The 19,301-nt window shown below is 40.0% G+C and overlaps 1 protein-coding gene across 2 annotated transcripts in view; it reads left to right on the top strand.

Annotated features, from left to right (window-relative positions):
- Positions 1-5,192: 5,192 nt before the first annotated feature.
- LOC136864468 (enolase) overlaps positions 5,193-19,301 on the top strand; it is a 67,723-nt gene continuing 53,614 nt past the window's right edge. The window contains exons 1-2 of one of the 2 annotated variants that reach the window (XM_067141487.2): positions 5,193-5,291; positions 5,646-5,757. In XM_067141487.2, coding sequence (XP_066997588.1) covers positions 5,695-5,757 — 63 coding nt within the window. In that variant the 5' untranslated portion in view covers positions 5,193-5,291; positions 5,646-5,694. Of the gene's footprint in view, positions 5,292-5,332; positions 5,434-5,645; positions 5,758-19,301 lie in introns of those variants that run through there. The other variant, XM_067141486.2, reaches the window with a different exon arrangement.

The following is a 19,301-nucleotide window of genomic DNA, read 5'->3' as shown; positions in this document are numbered from 1 at the left end:
ATATGTCAGTTTTAATATAGGCCTACATATTTCTCGTTTTTTCTGTTTATTGGATGGCATTTATTCACTTATCCTGATTACTGAACTGCTTAAAGCTAACCAATTAACTTAGCCCGACTTAACCTGATTACTGTACTTCATTATTTTAAATTGTTAGACAGCTATCAGACTGGAAGGTGTATAATGCACAATGGACTTGTATTTTTGTACACTTTACCAATCGATTATTTTGGATGCAGTTTATAACAGATTTCAAAGTGAAAGATTATTAGTGTGCATTATTTTTATGTAGTATTTTTATGTATCATCTAGCCATCCATTTTTTCATTGCATTACTTGTTTCTAATGTAAATGTGTTGTAATAAGGAATTATTTCTGCTGTTATTGTTTCTAATGTACAAAATGCGTTGTAATAAGGAATAATTTCTGTTAGTTATATCCTGTATGGAATAGGTTTAAATTTCTGTACTTTTGAAATATTACTCCATTTTATTACTGCACATAAGTAACATGTAGCTGAAACACTTGGTTCCTCAGGACCCACTGATGAATTTATTTGCTATTTACTCTGCAGCAGTTGACCACTCTGTTATGTAATCCCTACCACTCTCTTACGAACTACGACTCAGTGGTGGGTCAGATGCAACCATTGACGGTTCGCTATAATTATTTGTTTGGCTGCAATTATGTATACTTAAACCCGATATATGAATTTTCCACCACATGAACTCTTGCAGAAATTAATGTTTAACTTTAAAATTATAACTGTTATAAGGAGATTAAGTCATGTCTCGGTATTGGGGAGATAATTTGCCTAAAGAACACGGTCGAAATATGCAGATATTTATTTTTGAATCATTATTTAAATAGGCTTTTCATATTTTTTTCTTTCACTGTGCTGTTAACCTCTTATGACTGAAATTATCACAATATAAGGCTGTAGACTGTTCTGTATAGAATGGTATAGTTTAAATGTGATATTATCAGTAGAGGAGGTTAGAAGTTTCATATATGTGACAAAGAATATGTGTTCCAGTTAAGGATTAAAATGAATGTCTTAGAAAAAATAAATTTGCTTGAAAATAGTAGGCATATTTTTCCCATCAATAAATTGTTAGTTAAGTTGGCTCATTTATTATTTATTATAAATGAGTAGATATCTGAATCAAATTTGTATAATGATCAAAGAAATTGTATTATTGTGCACTTTATGAATATTCAAGTTATAGTTTGTTAAATGCTTTCTGTGTAGGCCTACCTCGAATTGTTGAATATTAACCTCAACTGAATGGAATTAAATGAATACATCCAGTATTATTTGGTCCTAGGAAAATTTATTTTCATTTAGTTTAGTTTCTTGTATTCTCATTACTTTAATATGGGATGTCATTACAACAAGGTGTAATCCTAACCTTCCTCTGAAATTACCTAACATTTTTTATTTTATGAACAGACGGTCTTACATTAATTAGCTGGAGGTTGGGGACAAAAAGATACCTTTTATTTAAAATTAAATATAACGACCACAATTACTTTAATCGGAAGTTTTCATCCTTTTGTGTAGACCAACTTATTTCACTTTCCAATCACTTCACTTGAACATTGTGTAACGTTTGTATCTCTATATTTCCGCTTATATCACGACCAACAAAACAAACATGCCTTAAAAATCGGTAGCATAATACAACAATCCACATTTCAACATTCGATCTTTGTAGTTACTAGTAAATGACTTCTTACTAGTAACTAGCAGTCGGGCACCGCAGTATAAAACATATGTTACTATTACTAGGTACTATTTTCTAACCAATTGCAAACCGAATGAAAACTATCGAATGTTTTCATTCGATAGTCAAGTCTGGCTCCATGGCTGCTGGCCTTTGTTCCAGAGGGTCCCGGGTTCGATTCTCGGCCGGGTCGGGGATTTTAACCTTCATTGGTTAATTCCAATGGCTCGGGGGCTGGGCATGTGTGCCGTCTTCAGCATTAGAATTCATCAAATGTAGGGCCCCATTCTCATAGACGCGCAGGTCGCCTATACGACGTCAACTCGAAAAACCTGCACTCGGCCTCTTCGGATGCCACACGCCATTAATTAAAATTATTCGACAGTCACGCTTCACAATCGGTATTCTAACGATAGTATAAAACATTCGATATTCCATGGCCAGACTACACTAAGGCTGTGACACTGAAACTTGGGAACACTGTACGGCTACTTCTTGGAGTCTTTCTTGTAACATATGGAAAGTTAACCTTCAATTATCAATCAATCAATACTGATCTGCATTTAGGGCAGTCGCCCAGGTGGCAGATTCCCTATCTGTTGCTTTCCTAGCCTTTTCCGAAATGATTTCAAAGAAATTGGAAATTTATTGAACATCTCCCTTGGTAAGTTATTCCAATCCCTAACTCCCCTTCTTATAAATGAATATTTGCCCCAGTTTGTCCTCTTGAATTCCAACTTTATCTTCATATCGTGACCTTTCCTACTTTTATAAACGCCATTCAAACCTATTCGTCTACTAATGTCATTCCACGCCATCTCTCCGCTGACAGCTCGGAACATACCACTTAGTCGAGCAGCTCTCCTTCTTTCTCTCAGTTCTTCCCAACCCAAACATTGCAACATTTTTGTAACGCTACTCTTTTGTCGGAAATCACCCAGAACAAATCGAGCTGCTTTTCTTTGGATTTTTTCCAGTTCTTGAATCAGGTAATCCTGGTGAGGGTCCCATACACTGGAACCATACTCTAGTTGGGGTCTTACCAGAGACTTATATGCACTCTCCTTTACATCCTCACTACAACCCCTAAACACCCTCATAACCATGTGTAGAGATCGGTACCCTTTATTTACAATCCCATTTATGTGATTACCCCTGTGAAGATCTTTCCTTATATTAACACCTAGATACTTACAATGATCCCCAAAAGGAACTTTCACCCCATCAACGCAGTAATTAAAACTGAGAGGACTTTTCCTATTTGTGAAACTCACAACCTGACTTTTAGCCCCGTTTATCAACATACCATTGCCTGCTGTCCATCTCACAACATTTTCGAGGTCACGTTGCAGTTGCCCACAATCTTGTAACTTATTTATCACTCTATAGAGAATAACATCATCCGCAAAAAGCCTTACCTCCGATTCCACTCCTTTACTCATATCATTTATATATATAAGAAAACATAAAGGTCCGATTATGTTTTCTCAAATAAAACGTTGATGGAAGAGCAGTTTTCATTGGATAGATATACACCAAGGCAAAAATTAAATACGTCAGTGCAAATATGAGAACAAACAAGCATATGGCTACAACTAGAAAAACATGCAATCCTATGTCCATCAAAATACAATTTTAGCATTGGGAATCAACTTACAACATAATCACTCCAGGGTCATCAGTTTTCTTTTCTTGCCAGAACTTTTAACCTTAGCATCAGCATCATGAACATGTTTTGAGTAGTTGTTGATTAAAGTATTTGCAAAATAGGGTAAAGATTGGCAGAGAAGTTCATATAGAGGTTTTCCAGAATATGAGCAGCACTCCCTTGTATCAATTACATTTTACCTTGTAAGCTGAATCAATACACACTTTGATTCTTACTCCGAACGAATGCTACTTTATATTCCTCAGAGATTAAAATCTGCATGATCTTACTATATATACACTTGTAGACACATTTAAGAGCAATTCTGATGGGGCCGAAAACCCACCTCTGTTTAAACTATTAAACATGTCATTTTCAAATGTTTCATTTTGATATGTTTGAGATACAGTATCTGCACTTAAGTTTACTGGCTAGCTTAATAGCTACATAACCTGAAATGTAAATGACAGGAAACATGTTATCGAAGTCTACTTCTATTTCATTTACTTTAAGACGCAGGAAAATTCACTGCATATATCGGGTTCGTCAGTTATGTTCAATGAATCGGAATCTAATTCAAACATGTCCTTGCTTAAAGATATTTCTTTATATTTTTCAGACCTTAATCCTAGCAAATACTGCACTCTTATCTTTTTCTCAGCTTCAAAAACTTGTAAAACAGCAATGCGTTGGCATCTGAAATTAAGCCTAACTTTAATTGTGAGTGTCATACTTGTGCAACGTAAAATGAAATAAAATAATTATGCTACAGTTTTAAACGAATGCAATTTGAAAAATACAAGCACATAATGGCTTTAAAAACTATGTGGATTGTCACTATTATACATACTGCAACAGGGGAAAGCTCGCCTTTGCCGTAAATTAATGTCTTCCAGGATACCAAATAGCGCGTTAGTTAATTTTTAAAACTATCAAACATAACATATCTTCAGTATACTCTGAATTTAAAACAATGGCAACAAGTTAATTCACGCACAACACAAAATATAATGATACAGCACGTTAGATTTCTTTACAAATTACGAACACAGACGTCACATGCTTGACTCCAAGCGACGTTGTCGGATCTCCATTGTCACGGCCTTATAGTCTAGTCCAGCCATGGATATTCCCATCACTACGGTATACTAATTGGCAACGTGGAACTCGAACCGACCGCCTCAAGGAGCTTTATGACAGACCGGGGGTAGGAAAAGGGAGAGCGCGTGTCTAGCTGGAATTGGCTTAAACGGGAGAAGTGTACTGGTTGCCATAGTAAATGCCACCTCTTACTACCCCGCTGGGAACTGTCATAACATGCACGTTGTTTTAATAGCACTATACACTAACATATTCCCTCATTAAGGACTTCACTAACTTCACACCGAAACAATTTTACAGTCATACTTTATTTCTTTTTTTTTTCGGAAATCTGTAGAATTATTTTGACGCACTTTGTTTTTCTGTAGTTATTTCAATAATAGATAGCGCAAATACTGCCTTTTCTTAAAATAACTGAAATTGTATTCACATTTGGCATTGTATTACTTCACAGCTGTCGATGCCGGGTTATTAGTGTGCAGCTCCAGCAACCAGAGTGAGTCACAGTCGCTGTCGCAAGTTTTCAGGCCTACTTTCCGCTATTATCCTTGTAACCTATTTGGTATAAACAAATAGGTTGGCATAATCGTAGTATTATTGCGGTTTAAATTGACAAAAAATAAAATTAAAGCTCTTATCTTTATTCTATCGATAGAATCGGATCGATAAGTATTTCCCGCATTTCTAAACACGCTCTGTCAGGAAGTTCGAGTGTCAAATGTTTTATTAATTGACCGAAGCAGTTGACGTCACTCATTCTCTTTGGTTTACGTGAAGGTCATTTCACCGCTCAATCTCCGGCTTGGTGGTCGAAGGTAGGTGTGTGCTTGTGTCACTATTCCGGGTTCTATATAGTACAATTTGTAATGCTATGGCATTTAAAGTGATTTATTCATTGTCTTATCGTTACTTGACACCTGGAAAATATTGTGCTCCTGTCATAAACAGGCAATTCAAGTAAGATCTTTCATGAAGGTGTTAGTAGCATTTAACCTTTAATGTCCTTCAGAGTAATTCTTCCATGAAGTATTTGTACTGTTTTGTATAGTGAAAGGACGTCCTTGGGATAATATTCAGCGTATTAATGGTAATATATACTGGTCAGAGCTTTATGTCATAATTCACTTTCTTTGTTGTCAAATTCAAGGTAGGATATGATATCATTCCAGGTCCATTTGGAATCGCATTCAAGGGAATTATTATTCGTCTACCAGCATCATGCCAATTCAGAAGATTGTAGCTCGTCAAATCTTTGATTCCCGTGGGAATCCCACTGTTGAGGTAAGATTATGACAATACTCTAGGTTATGCTGGTCAGTTCACCAATTGAAAATCTTGTTTGTTCTGCTCTTGTGTCTAATTCCTATGCATTACTTACACTCTTTTGAAGTGCATTTTGTGGTGTTGGTATGGAAGCTCTCATGCGCCTTGTGGTATCCGGAGGATTTTGTGACAGCAGCTGGGATGTGGTCCCCAATTGTTAACAGTTGGATGGAAATGATTTTAAGAATACCGTCATTTTTATATTCTGCTTAGGCTGGAGGATGGTTTCATCAAGAGTGAGACAGAAAAAGAAGGAAAGAAAATGTATGCTGATGTTAGTTATTGAAAATCTGTTACATTTGCTCCCAATTTTTTTTTTTTTTTTTTTACATGAGCTTGTAATAACATTACATACACCCTCATTGAGGTCTTTCCACAGAGTGAAATGGCTGTGCGGTTAGGGACGCGCAGCGGTAAGCTTGCATTCAGGAGATAGTGGGTTCAAACCCCACTGTTGGCAGCCCTGACGATCGTTTTCTGCGATTCCATGTCTTCACACCAGGGAAAACCTGGGTCTGTGCCCTAATTAAGGCCACGGTCGCTTCCTTCCCAATCCTAGCCATTTTCCGATCCCTAAGACCTATCTCTGTCGGTGCTGCGTAAAACCAACATACAAGAGATCTTTCTTTTGAATAGTTATTAGTACTACGATAGCTTACTATACCAAAAGTGCGTGTAAATAGCATACTGAGGATGCGCACGAATATGTTGGCAAAGTAGTAGCGGATTGTAGATTTTCAGCTCAGCTACAGGTTTGCCTTTTACCTCTGTATGAATAACTTCAGGAAACATAAGTAATTGGGTTCTAACCCCACTGTCTGCAGCCCTGAAGATGGTTTTCCATGGATTCCCATTTTCACACCAGGTTGTACCGTAATTAAGGCCTCGTGTCTTCCCACGCTTAGCCCTGTCCTATTCCATCGTCACCATAAGACCTGTATGTGTCAGTGCGACATAAAGCAGATTGTAAAAAAAGTAATTGTATTAAATGCAGGGTTAAAATACTAATCATAGTTCTTATTTAAGATTTTCTGTAAGTCGCAGCGACAGATCAGTCTTATACCGACGATGGAATACGAAAGGGCCAGGAGTGGAAAGTAAGTGGCTGTGGCCTTAATTAAGGTACAGCTCCAGCATTTCCCTGGTGAGAAAATGGGAAACACGGAAAACCCATCTTCAAGGCTGCCGACAGTGGGGTTCAAACCCACAATCTCCTGGATGCAACCTCACATCTGTGCACCCCTAACCACATGGCCAACTTGCCCAGTGTTTCAATTACTATGCAGTAGCATTACTCCTGAAGTTCCATAGCTGTGATAAGACTGGTGGTGCCAGTATTTACTTATCCCTCTTAAATTAGTGTTAGGAGGGCAGTGTGATGAATTGCGGCCATTCTTCTGCTGTCTGGGATGAGTAACATTTGCCCAACTCTCGAGGAAACTGGGTTGTAAGAGGCAGATTTCAATTAAACTTGGTAGGATGGTCAAATAACATATCCTAAATTTAATGGCAATAATAATTTTGCAACAAAATCAACACTAGTGTTATAATTAATTGCTGAAACATAGTTGCATGGCTCGGAGAGGCATGGTGCGTGGCAGTCGTTTAAGATGACATACTAACCTTGTTTGCCTTGGTCTATGGTAATGCTGTGTTGAAGTCAGGTGAATGAACAGCATTGAAAACCATAGGTGATCATCTAGGAAAGAAAAATGAGGATTATCAATTCAGTGTGTGCAGTACTGTATGCCGGCCCCGTGGTGTAGGGGTATCGTGCCAGCCTCTTACCTGGAGGCGCTGGGTTCGATTCCCGAACAGGTCATGCATTTCTACCTGGGCCTGAGGGCTTGTTCGAGGTCCACTCAACCTACGTGCTTAGAATTGAGGAGCTATCTGACGGTGGGATAGTGGCCCCGGTCTAGAAAGCCAAGAATAACGACCGAGGGGATTCGTCGCGCTGACCACAAGACGTCCCATAATCTGTAGGCCTTCGGGCTGAGCAGCGATCGCTTGGTAGGCCAGGCCCTTCAAGGGCTGAAGTGCCATAAGGTTAGTTAGTATGTACTGTATGTACGTCAGGGATGAAGTTAGATATTATATGGCATGTTTTTGTGGCCGGATACCCTTCCTGATGCCAACCTCAGTTGATGAAGTTAAATGAAATTGGATAAGGAGGTATAAGGAATTGGCTGTGGCTGGCAGAGCTTCGGTATTTACTGTGGCTGCTTAGAACAATGAGTCACAGTTTGCAGCGCCGACATCTAGACGTGATTTACCTGTCGTTGATTTCTCCCGTGAATGACATGATCGTGCGGTGCACAAGGCTGTCAACTTTTGAATTTATGAACTAGTGGTATATTCTTAAGTGCAGCAGCAATAAGGCCGAAGGCCAAATTGAGTGTGTGAAAAGATAGGTTACAGGTAATAAATTACTTTTCTTCATGCTGTGTGGGCGGTATGTGCCGCAGCCATAGAAAAAAGCCTTTTGAAAGGAGTGTTCTCATGACAGATTGGCCTGGATGTGGAAAGATATGTTACCGCTAAAATCACCTTTTTTCTTGCTGTACGGGCAGTATGCGCAGCAACCATAGAAAGAAGCCTTTCGAAGGGGCCACTGTTCTCATGACTTGAGATTGGCCTCCACGTATGAAGATAGGCCACAAAGCTCCTGTTAGTACAGGTTGTATTTGTGTTTTTATTGTGCGCGAGTTGGTAACCAAATGTATTTGTCGTTATTGCTGGGAATTACATCATATCAGATTATACCTCAGCCAGTGGAGATGATAGTGTGTGCCTGAGCAGTGGAGAATGGCGCATGCTATATTTCAAAGTAAATGTACTTCTGGGGGCTGGTGGGTGGGTCCTTGGCTCTCATATCTCCTAGGAGATATTCTATGTAAGATTTGCATAATTTCAACTCTATTAGAATTCTAGTACATACTGAATTTCTACCAATAATTTTGCAACAGAATCAGCAGTAATGTTCTAATTAAGCTACATAGCTAGGGGTGGCATGCTGCATGGCAGTTTGTTGATGATTTCCTGACCTTGCATATGCCTCGGCCTGTGGTAATGCTGTGGTGAAGGCAGGTGAATTGTCAGCATTGAAAACCAAGTGATCCTTTAGAAAGTTTAATACAGCAAGTATGTATGTATGTCTGGGACGAAGCAAGATTAAATTAAATGGCATGTTTGACAGCTGGATGCCCTTTCTGCTGCCAACCTCATTTGGGGAGCTAATGAATGTGAAATAAAAGATGGTGAATGAAATTGGATAGGGACATGGAAGGAATGTGCTGTGTCCTATGAATAGGAACAGCCCCAGTGTTTGCCTGGAAGTGAAATTGGGAAACCACAGAAAACCATTCTCGGGACAGCCAACTGTGGGGTTTGAACCCATTCATCTCCCGAATGCAGAGCATGGCTCCATAGGACGTTAACATGCACAGCCACTTTACTTGGTGAAAAGTATGAAGTCACTGGATGATTTTAATATATCAGAGACCTGAATTAGATGCAAGTATATGAGCATTGAGCGAGGTGAAGTTATAATAGAACAAAGGCAACTTACTTTCATTGAAACTTACAGATGTAGAGAGTTTTCACTGATGATGGTAATGACACTTTCTAGAGGATGATGGGAAAACTGATGTACCAGGAAAGTGTAGAAAACAGTTTCGACCCTTAAATAGAAAAGAAATACGGTAAACTTACCTAACTTTGCGATATTAAGGATCATAAATAAGATATGAAAATAAATACTCTAGAGAACCTATACTTGTTCTACAAAAAAAAAAGATAAAGTACATGCAAGAAATGTGAAACTGTTGGAGTTATAAAATGTAATGTGCGAAGTGGGCATACTGCCTAATTTCGTGATAGCATAACTAATTCCGTGACACTAAATACCGTATAAACCCGAATACCACCCGCACTTCTTTCCCCAAAATATTGGTTCTAAATCTTGGGTGTGGGTCGTATTCAAGCCGTTCATTCTCGTAAATATTTACGTTTACATAGTGTGTTGAAATAGATTTCAATACGGTTACCGTACTCAATATACCACATGTAAACGGGCATTCAGGTTTTATTGTGTTTGAGTTGTGTTCTAGAAAACAAGATCAATTTTTTTCTCAATACGGTTACAGTGGCGTGTAAACGCGAAATGTAAGGTAATGAAATACGGTAAATCAAAGAATATGGGTAAATATGAAAGCCGCTGCTGCGGATGCTCGATCGTCATTTGTTTCACAAGTGTTGCTGGGTGCGTGAATAGCTAATCTCGCGGGATATCGTACTTTGTGAGTCGTGACAGTTGGTTACGGAAGTCTACCTCGCTCACATTGCAGTTCCGTATCTGTCCTGTGATGGTTTCAAAACGGCATCTGCGGTCGTTTACTGTGCGTGAGAAACTTAGTTGTAAGCGAAGCTGAAATATACGGAAAGCACGATATTGATCAGTCGTGTATTCGTGATTGGCGAAAGAAGGAAAATCTTCTAAAAAGTAACGGCGATCGCAGGGCGTTTTGCAGGCGTTGAGCAGTGTTTCCGGAAATTGAAGAACGACTACACAAATTTATGATAGAAAAACATGAGTTAGGATATGGTGTTTCTACTGAAATGTGTCCATTGAAAGCACTAGAGTTCTCAAAACAGTGTTTTACTGCAAGCCGCGGATGGATAAGAAACTTTTATCGGAGAAAGGGATTGTTTATTCGGAAACGTACATATATTTCACAACGTATCTATGGGGCATATGAAGAAAAATTAACGGCCTTTCAGAGTCACATTCATTTGGGGAAGTGAGATTCTTATTTGCTGTCGCAGATTGGGAATGCTGACCAGACACCTGTCTATATTGAAATGCCGTTGGAAAATACAGTGGATACAAAGGGTTCTAAAAGTGTAGCCATCAGAACAAGTGGTAACGAAAAGCAACGATGCACGGTAATGTTGTGCGTATTAGCGGATGGAACCAAACTCCCTCTATATGTGTTTCTGAAAAGGAAATTCTTCCGAAAGTAAACTTGCCGTCCCGTGTTATTGTTAGAACATACGAGTCCGGCTGGATGGACAGTGCGTTAGTTGAGGACTGGGTGAAGTGCATTTGGCAACGTCACCCGGGAGCTTTGTTACAAAAACGAAACTTGTTGGACAGTTACTGAGGACATACAGCTGACGCCGTAAAAGATATGGTGAAGAAAGGAAAAACCGATCATGCGATAATTCCCGCGAGGACTCACTTCTATTCTACAGCCGTTGGATGTGTGCATGAACCGGCCTTTCAAAACTGCAATGAAACAGTTGTACACCGAATGGATGTCTGATCACGCATTAACACCAACCGGACGAGTGAAGAGGCCTGAAGTGGGACTAATATGCAACTGGATCAAGACCGCATGGGCGTGAAATGATCTTAGTATTGGACCGATTTTGTTTGAATTTATATTTGTGGTATATTTGAAGAAAATTAAATAGGTACCGGTATGTAAGTTATTTTAATTTTTTTCCCCGTATTTTGCCGTCTCAAATTTTGGGTGCGGGTCTTATTCGGTGACTGGTGGTATTCAGGATTATATGGTAGTGTATTTTGACTGACCTACACTCAAGCTCATGGTAAATTTGAATCAAATTTTCAATCACTTCCATTCAATTCTCACTTTTTCACTTCCATTATGCTCATCAAGAAACATTACATGTAGAACTTCTTTTGCTTCGTGCAATTCTGAGGCCTGGTAAAAATTCCAGCTTTTGCTTCAGATAGCTTGGGGAATACTTGACTGCTGAAGCTCTTACTATCCAAAGCTTTGATACTGGGCGAGTTGGCCGTGCGGTTAGGGGCGCACAGCTGCGAGCTTGCATCCGGCAGATAGTGGGTTCGCACTGGGCCTTTGCCAGGTCTACGAGTGTAGGTACCTTCATTTGACCACTGCTGCCGTACACGTTGTACCGTAGATGCCTGTCGGCCAACACATGCAGCGACAGTCCTTAGTGATAATCCAGCCTCGCACAGCCCAGTTATCCGAGCTCTCTCAAACAGCAACAGTTGTTGATAGCGTGCTCTTCTGTCGTCGAGGCATGTTTGACGGAGAACATTTTACTGCAAACTGCAAGTCTACTACGCTACACCAGAGTCCATATACTAGGGTTGATTCTTCTGCGACCAATCACGTGGGGAGACCTGTAGCAACAATCCAATGGGTCTGAAAATTTGATCGTTTACATACCTACATGGCATCGTTCCATATCTTGAAAATCAACACAAACGACCAATGCCTTCATGGTGTTGCAATTTTCATTTTCTTAAGTGTATCAAGAAAATAACAAAGGTATTTTATTGGTCCACCTACTCAGTACTATCCACTGTTATGTGGTTACATCTACATTCAGCTATAGAGTTTTACGGTACATGTTTCACCCCATCTAAAGGGCATCTTCAGCCTTTAGTCAGTCTTAAAATGTTTAACTTAAATGTTAAATAAAAATATGAAACAAGAAGCTAGAAACTTAGCATTGTAAAACATTGAGAACTTAAAACTAGTGTACAAAGTCATTTAAAAAATATGGACAACATTAATTTAAAAATGTGATAACATAGTAGATTAAAAACAATCTCAACGTCAGTCTAAAACAATGCATCTGAAACTAAAACTAGATCTTAATCTTTCTAGAATGTGTGGAAACATGTATAATCTTGAATATATAACATCAAGATTGTCATAAAAAGATCTTGCCCAGAGTTAAAGTTCATGTAATCCATTTGAATGAAGATGGTTATGTTTGTACAAGAATAATTTGCATGAGTTATGCAGTATGCAGTTGATACTGTTGTAAAAATATAAAATAACCATTTCTATTTCGGTCCAAAGAGAATCCTTTAGCTCTCAAAGGGGTTTTAAGTTTTTCCTTTCCATTTCATTCCAGAGAACTGACGGTCCATTCGACTATCAAGTATTCTCTACAGAGAGCATTACATCCAATGTGACTACGTTGCTCCCCAGTTCACCTTTGATATCTTCAGCAGTTCCAGCTAAATACTTTTTTCTTAATGGTCTCCATTGCATACTTTACATTCTTACCCATTATATTTTTACATCAGTATCAACTGCGTACTTCATAACTCATGCAAATTATTCTTGCACAAATGTAACAATCCTCATTCAAATGGATTACACAAAGTTTAACTCTGGGCAAGATTTTTTTGTGACAATCTTGATGTTGTATATTCGAGATTATACATGTTTCCACACATTCTGGAAAGATGAAAATCTAGTTTTAGTTTTGGATGCATGGTTTCAGACTGACGTTGAGATTGTTCTTAATCTACTGTTATCACATTTTTAAATTAATGTTGTCTATATTTTTTAAATGACTTTGTACACTACTTTTAAGTTCTCAGTGTTATACAATGCAAAGTGTCTAGCTTCTTGTTTAACATTTTTATTTAACATTTTAAGATTGGCTAAAGGCTGAAGATGCCCTTTAGAAGGGGCAAAACATGTACCGTAAAACTCTATAGCTGAATGTAGATGTAACCACTTAACAGTGGATAGTATTGAATAGGTTGGACCAATAAAATACCTTTGCTATTTTCTTGATATAGTTGTTTTACTCAAGCTATAATCTCATCTGGCACTTCTTTACATCTCAGACATTCCTGTATGTTGTGCTTACGTGGTACATGATCATAAGCCTTCTCAGTATCCAAGAATACAACTATAACCGTTTTGTTCTTATCCCAGTATTTTTTGAAGAGCATTCTTGTCGAAAAAATGAGGTCTAGCGCTGACCTCTTTGGTCTAAATCCATGTTCTTCCTCAAGTTTCAGTTCCACAGATTTTCAGATTTTTCTCTCCAGGAGGGTATCATATTTTTAGCCCATGAGATAGAAGGGTTATGCCTCTATAGTTGTTAACACTTCCTTCGGTCACCTTTCTTAACTAGTGGAATAATCGCTCCTTGCCTCCAGTCACTGGAGATTTCATTTTCTTCCAAAATTTTTTTTAGTACTTTGTACAACCATTCTATTCCAGGTTCTCAAAGTGCTTTGATCACGTCCACACTGAACTACAGTCCTGCAGACTTGTTGTTTTTCATTTTACATATTGCTGTTTCCACTTTCAGCCATGTCAAACTTTGTGCAGTTATAATTTATAGGGTTTAGAGGGTCATCTTGTGTGTCGTCAGTTGTATTACAGTTCAGTAAGTGCTTGAAATATCTACTGAACTCCTGTAATATTTCATTTTCAGTTCTAGTTACCTCTCTGTTTGGAATCTCTACTATGTTGATAGTACTGTTATCATTTCTTTTGCTTTTAACAATGCTATACAGGAGCTTCTTGTGTTTGTCTTGCCCTATTCTGTTGGCAAGATCTTCTTTGCATTTGTTTCTCAATGTCAACTATTCTCTTGACCTGTAATCTTTTTTCTCTGTAAAATGATAGTTTATCCTCGATTTCACTTGGATTTCCTCACACTCTGGCATGGTACAAAACTCTTCTTGCACCATTTCTAGTTTTGACAGCAGCTTTTACATCCTCATTCCACGATGCTGTTTCTTTTGATTTTCTTATTTGGCTCTTGCCTTCCACATACTCTCAGCTGTCTTCACCAGTTCTCTCCTCAGGTTATCCCATTCCTCATTTGCAGATCTTGGATCTTCTTTTGGTAACATCTTCCAAACATTTTCTCAAAACATTTCCTTCATCCTGGTTCAGAAAGTCTCCAATTTTTTATTTTTGGTGTCCTTTTGTTGTAGACTTGTTGTATCTGCAACCATCAGCCTGTGGTCTCCATCCAAATTTTCACTAGGAATTACTTTTGACATCATTTACAATCTTTCAAACTGCTTGGTCGGCGAGTATATAATCAATCACAATTCCATATTAATGTCCCAACTATATATTGTGATCTATGCGCGTCCCTTTTCTTGAAGCAAGTGTTACAACCATATCGTTCCTCCTACAAAGATCTAGCATATGTTCACCCTCTGTTGTCGTATTCCCCATTCCATTAGGACCCAGGGAGGATTCATAGCCCAGTCTGATCCAGTCTGAGCATTAAAATCTCCTATTACTACCAAATTTTCACAAACCATACGTTCTTCCAAGTTGGACAGCAAGGCTTCTTTTTCTTCATTTGAACATCCTGATTGTGGAGCATACACCTGGTTTACCCGTATACTATATTTGTCTCCATTCCACTTTACTGATCCTTTCATTATTCTACCACTGACAATATATTTATGAAGTATAAAGTCCACTCCATTTCTTGACTCAGTTATTTCCAGACCAGTATATAGTATAGACGGAGGTGTCTTATTCTTGTTGCCTTCCATTTGGTTTCACTCATCCCCATTATAAGAATTTTCCTCCTTTCCATCATATCAACTATTTCTTCAGTTTTGTTTGTCAGTGTTACAATATTCAAGATTCCAATCTGGCAACTGGGTCCTTGATTTAGGCTTCATAGCTGGTGAAGCTCCAGGCTGTAAGCAGTCATTCACACCTAGCTGTTGTTATCTTGAGTTCTTCGATCCGAGGCTCGTATTTATCTTGAAAGCAATTGCAGTTACTCTCCAACTGACTTGCTAGGCCTAAAATTGAAAGTTTTCTGTCAGGGTTATCTTCCTTAGGCTTTAGCAGTCCCCTGCCACATCTGCAAGGCAGCAGCTTCCTGTTGAATTTGTTATTTTGTACACAAAGGCTTCAACTAGCCCCCTAAGGTTAAAATCCTCTGCCCATAGCCATTCGTTCTCCCTTAGTTTGTCAGATTTGGTAACGACCGCCCAACCTTTGCCCAGACAGTCGCAGGTAGTACTGTGTATTGTTGCATACAGTAGCAAGATGTACCTGACATGACATACCTTTTCCATTTACTTAAACCCAAATGAACTGTATTTTATTTGGCTTGCAATGAGTAGCTGATAACCAAACAGGTTCAGCATCACAATTTTATAAATGTGCTCAATATATTGCCAACTTGGTTTAAAATTATTAGCAGGAACCTGGAAACTTTTTCTTTGAATGGAAACATGGGTCTTAACTGATCCTTTAGAAACGTGAACAGGTTGTGTATACTACTGACCCTCATCTCTAGTGCCATGGTGCTGGGGATTTACTTGCTCGGGGATTGAATAGTTGTGCCATAGATGGGAATTCCCTTAAGGCTTACCACAATGGACTGTTTCCGAGAAAAGCTTTGGAAGGCTGGACAAAGCAATTTGAGGATATAGAGCTTGACAGTAGCACATCCTGACACAGAGCTCGATAGCTGCAGTTGCTTAAGTGCGGCCAGTGTCCAGTATTCGGGAGATAGTGGGTTCGAACCCCACTGTTGGCAGCCCTGAAGATGGTTTTCTGTGGTTTCCCATTTTCACACCAGGCAAATGCTGGGGCTGTACCTTAAGGCCACGGCCGCTTCCTTCCCACTCCTAGCCCCTTTCTGTCCCATCGTTGCCATAAGACCTATCTGTGTCGGTGCGACGTAAACCAACTTGCAAAAAAAAAAGTGCACATCTTGACGTCTTTTAAATTTTTGTCCTGTGCGCACAAGTTTCTGTGATGAGTAAGCAATTTTATGTGTGAAAGAATAGGGAGAAGTGTGTGCTTATAAATAACACTACGACAAGGACGTTGCCCCCGGTGCGTTCATTGTCTCCTTCAAATTGTCAGTATTACCAGAAAAAGTCAAGGTAATAACATATCACAACTTATCTATATGGTCCGGGAAAAGAAAGAAAAATTCATCTACTACAGTGTTTTGAAAGCACGCTGTAAGTTCAATGCTATGAATGCCCCCGCTAAGACGTTAGACTACATGAAGATAGCACAGAGTCTTCCAGGTTCATAGTTAATACTGTCTAAACCTGTTGCGATCGCTGCACCCAGGGCCGCTGTTGCTCCTGCGAGCAAAGCCGCAAAGAGTTAAAGCTCGAAGGGGGGTGAAGTCCAAGCCTACCCCCCCCCCGTCAGATGTCGGCGAAAGGCGTTCCCATGCCGGTGGAGGCGGCATCTTCGACCAAGGCTGGGAAAATATCTCCAAGCTTGTCGAAACAAGAACGAAGGTGGAGAAGTGGAGCGCCCTTGCGAGGCCCTCCCACATTTCTCCCATGAAGGGGAAATCATACCCTCCAATGGAGGGTACGAATCAGCGCCAGCAGGTACTCCTGCTCCTAAACTTGCATGCTCCCCTCGTAGGATGAAATCCCGCCCCCAAAATACGTCAAAGTTCTGGGCGTCTGTCCCACCGTCTGTTGATAATGGGATGGATGTCGAACTGTCATCTACATCTACGGATGTGGATATTTATAGTGTTTAGATTTATGAGCATCTTGTTGCTCATAACCTAACACACTCTTTTAATCCACACTATGACACTGTTACAGTGGAATTGTAACGGTTATGGCAGACATCTTGCTGAGCTGCAGCAGCTAATTAGTGAGTAGTCGAGTACAGACTGCATTCAGGAAACTAATCTCAGACCAGACGGCCTTGAAAAACTTCAGACTATACTCGACAGAACAAATTATGCTCACCGGTGTTCTGGTGGCATAGGCATTTTTGTCCTTTCTGATACCTATCGCAAAGAGGTTCCACTAAGAACCCTGCTAGAGGCTGTAGCAGTTTGCGTTCCGCTGACTGTCATAGCAACAGTGTGTAATGTGTATTTCCCACCTCTTAATATAAATGATGTAACTGACATTATAGATCAGCTTCAACCTCCGTTCCTCCTATTGGGAAATTTTAATGCCCATCACCCCGTATGGGGCTCTGAAACGCCTTGCCCCAGGGGAAGGGAGTTAGAAACATTAGTAAGAGAGCTGATTTTATGTATTTTGAATACAGGTGAACCCACTCATTTCAGTGTACGTTACGGCACATACTCTCGCATAGACGTTAGTCTATCCAGCCGAACGCTGGTTCTCCTGTTTCGGTGGAATGCACGCGATGATCTGTGACAGTGACCATTTTCCCATTATACTTACTTGGTTGAAACAGAAATCTGTCAAGGCTCCTCCTCGATGGATTCTTAAACATGCTGATTGGCCAAAGTTCACATCACTAGCTGTCTTTGACGTGACCAGGCGGAGCATAGACGGCAAAATCAATTGCATAACACAAGTTATTCTTGCTGCTGCTGAGGAGTCCATTCCATCCTTTTCAGGAACTCCTCACCGAAAACTCGTTCCTTGGTGGAACAAAGAAATTGCAGCAGTTATCAAAGAATGCCGCCCCGCGCATAAACGCTATTGTAGACAGCCTACTGTGGCCGAATTGGTAATATTTAAGAAACTCCGTGCTAAGGCACGAGTTCTTATTCGACAGAGTAAGAAAGCTTCGTGGGAGGGAGTATGGTCATGGCTGACACAATATTCAGTCATCTCAAGTGTGGACTAAACTCCGGCGTGTTTTGGGTATCCAAGGATCATCATCTGTACTGAGAATTTCCATTGCAGGCAGTATAGTCACCGAACCACTCTTGATTGCTAACCATTTACCCAATCATTTTGCGGATGTGTCCGACTCTGGGAATTACCATCATGATTTCCTCGCTCTGAAGCAGGAGACAGAACGTCATCACGTTAGTTTTGCCACTCAAGCTTCAGAGGACTATTACGTGCCCTTTACGGAGTGGGGAATCCGCAGCGCCTTGGCGCTTTGCCAGGACACGTCTCCTGAGCCAGACAATGTCCATAACCAGATGCTGGAATACCTTAGTGAGGATAGTCTATTATATCTCCTTCGAGCGTTCAACCGAATATGGATAGCGAGTGAGTTTCCGTCTGTGGCGAGAGGGTGTAGTCATTCCTGTCCTCAAGCCTGACAAATATCGTAAGTATGCAGGTAGTTACAGACCTATTTGTCTTGCAAACTGCATGTGTAAGCTATTTGAGAGGATGGTAAATCGCCGACTTGTGTGGTGTCTGGAGAAACAGGACTTTTGCCAGAGTACCAGTGTGGTTTTTCGAGCTGCTCGCTCAACCAGTGACCACTTGGTACGCCTCGAGAGTTCTATCCAGGATGCATTTCTCTGCAAACAGCATTTGGTGGCTGTTTTCTTTGACTTAGAAAAGGCCTATGATACCACATGGTGATATGGTATAGTTTGTCCTGCATCAGTGGAGATTCCGAGGAAACTTGCCAGTATTTATTGCAAACTTTTTGTCCCTCCGTCTATTCCATGTCTGAGTAGGAAGGACATATTCGGAATACGAAGTTCAAGAAAATGTGAATCCCACAGGGGTCGGTTGTTAGTGTTACTCTGTGATTGCCATAAGCGGTATTGTCGCTGCTGCTGGTTCAGCACTAATACCGTCGCTATGTGTGGATGATTTTGCTCTGCATTATAGATCGAATAACATGGCAGTCGCAAAGAGATAGTTACAGCAAGCTATTAGGAGAGTGGAACAGTGGACTTTAGAACATGGCTTTTGGTTCTCAACCTCAAAGACCTCTGTTATGCACTTTTGCCGAAAGAGCACTCTTTACTCGCATCCTGAG

This window comes from Anabrus simplex, chromosome 2 (assembly GCF_040414725.1).
Source record: "Anabrus simplex isolate iqAnaSimp1 chromosome 2, ASM4041472v1, whole genome shotgun sequence".
Lineage (NCBI taxonomy): Eukaryota > Metazoa > Arthropoda > Insecta > Orthoptera > Tettigoniidae > Anabrus > Anabrus simplex.
This window is presented reverse-complemented; position numbering and strand designations above follow the sequence as displayed.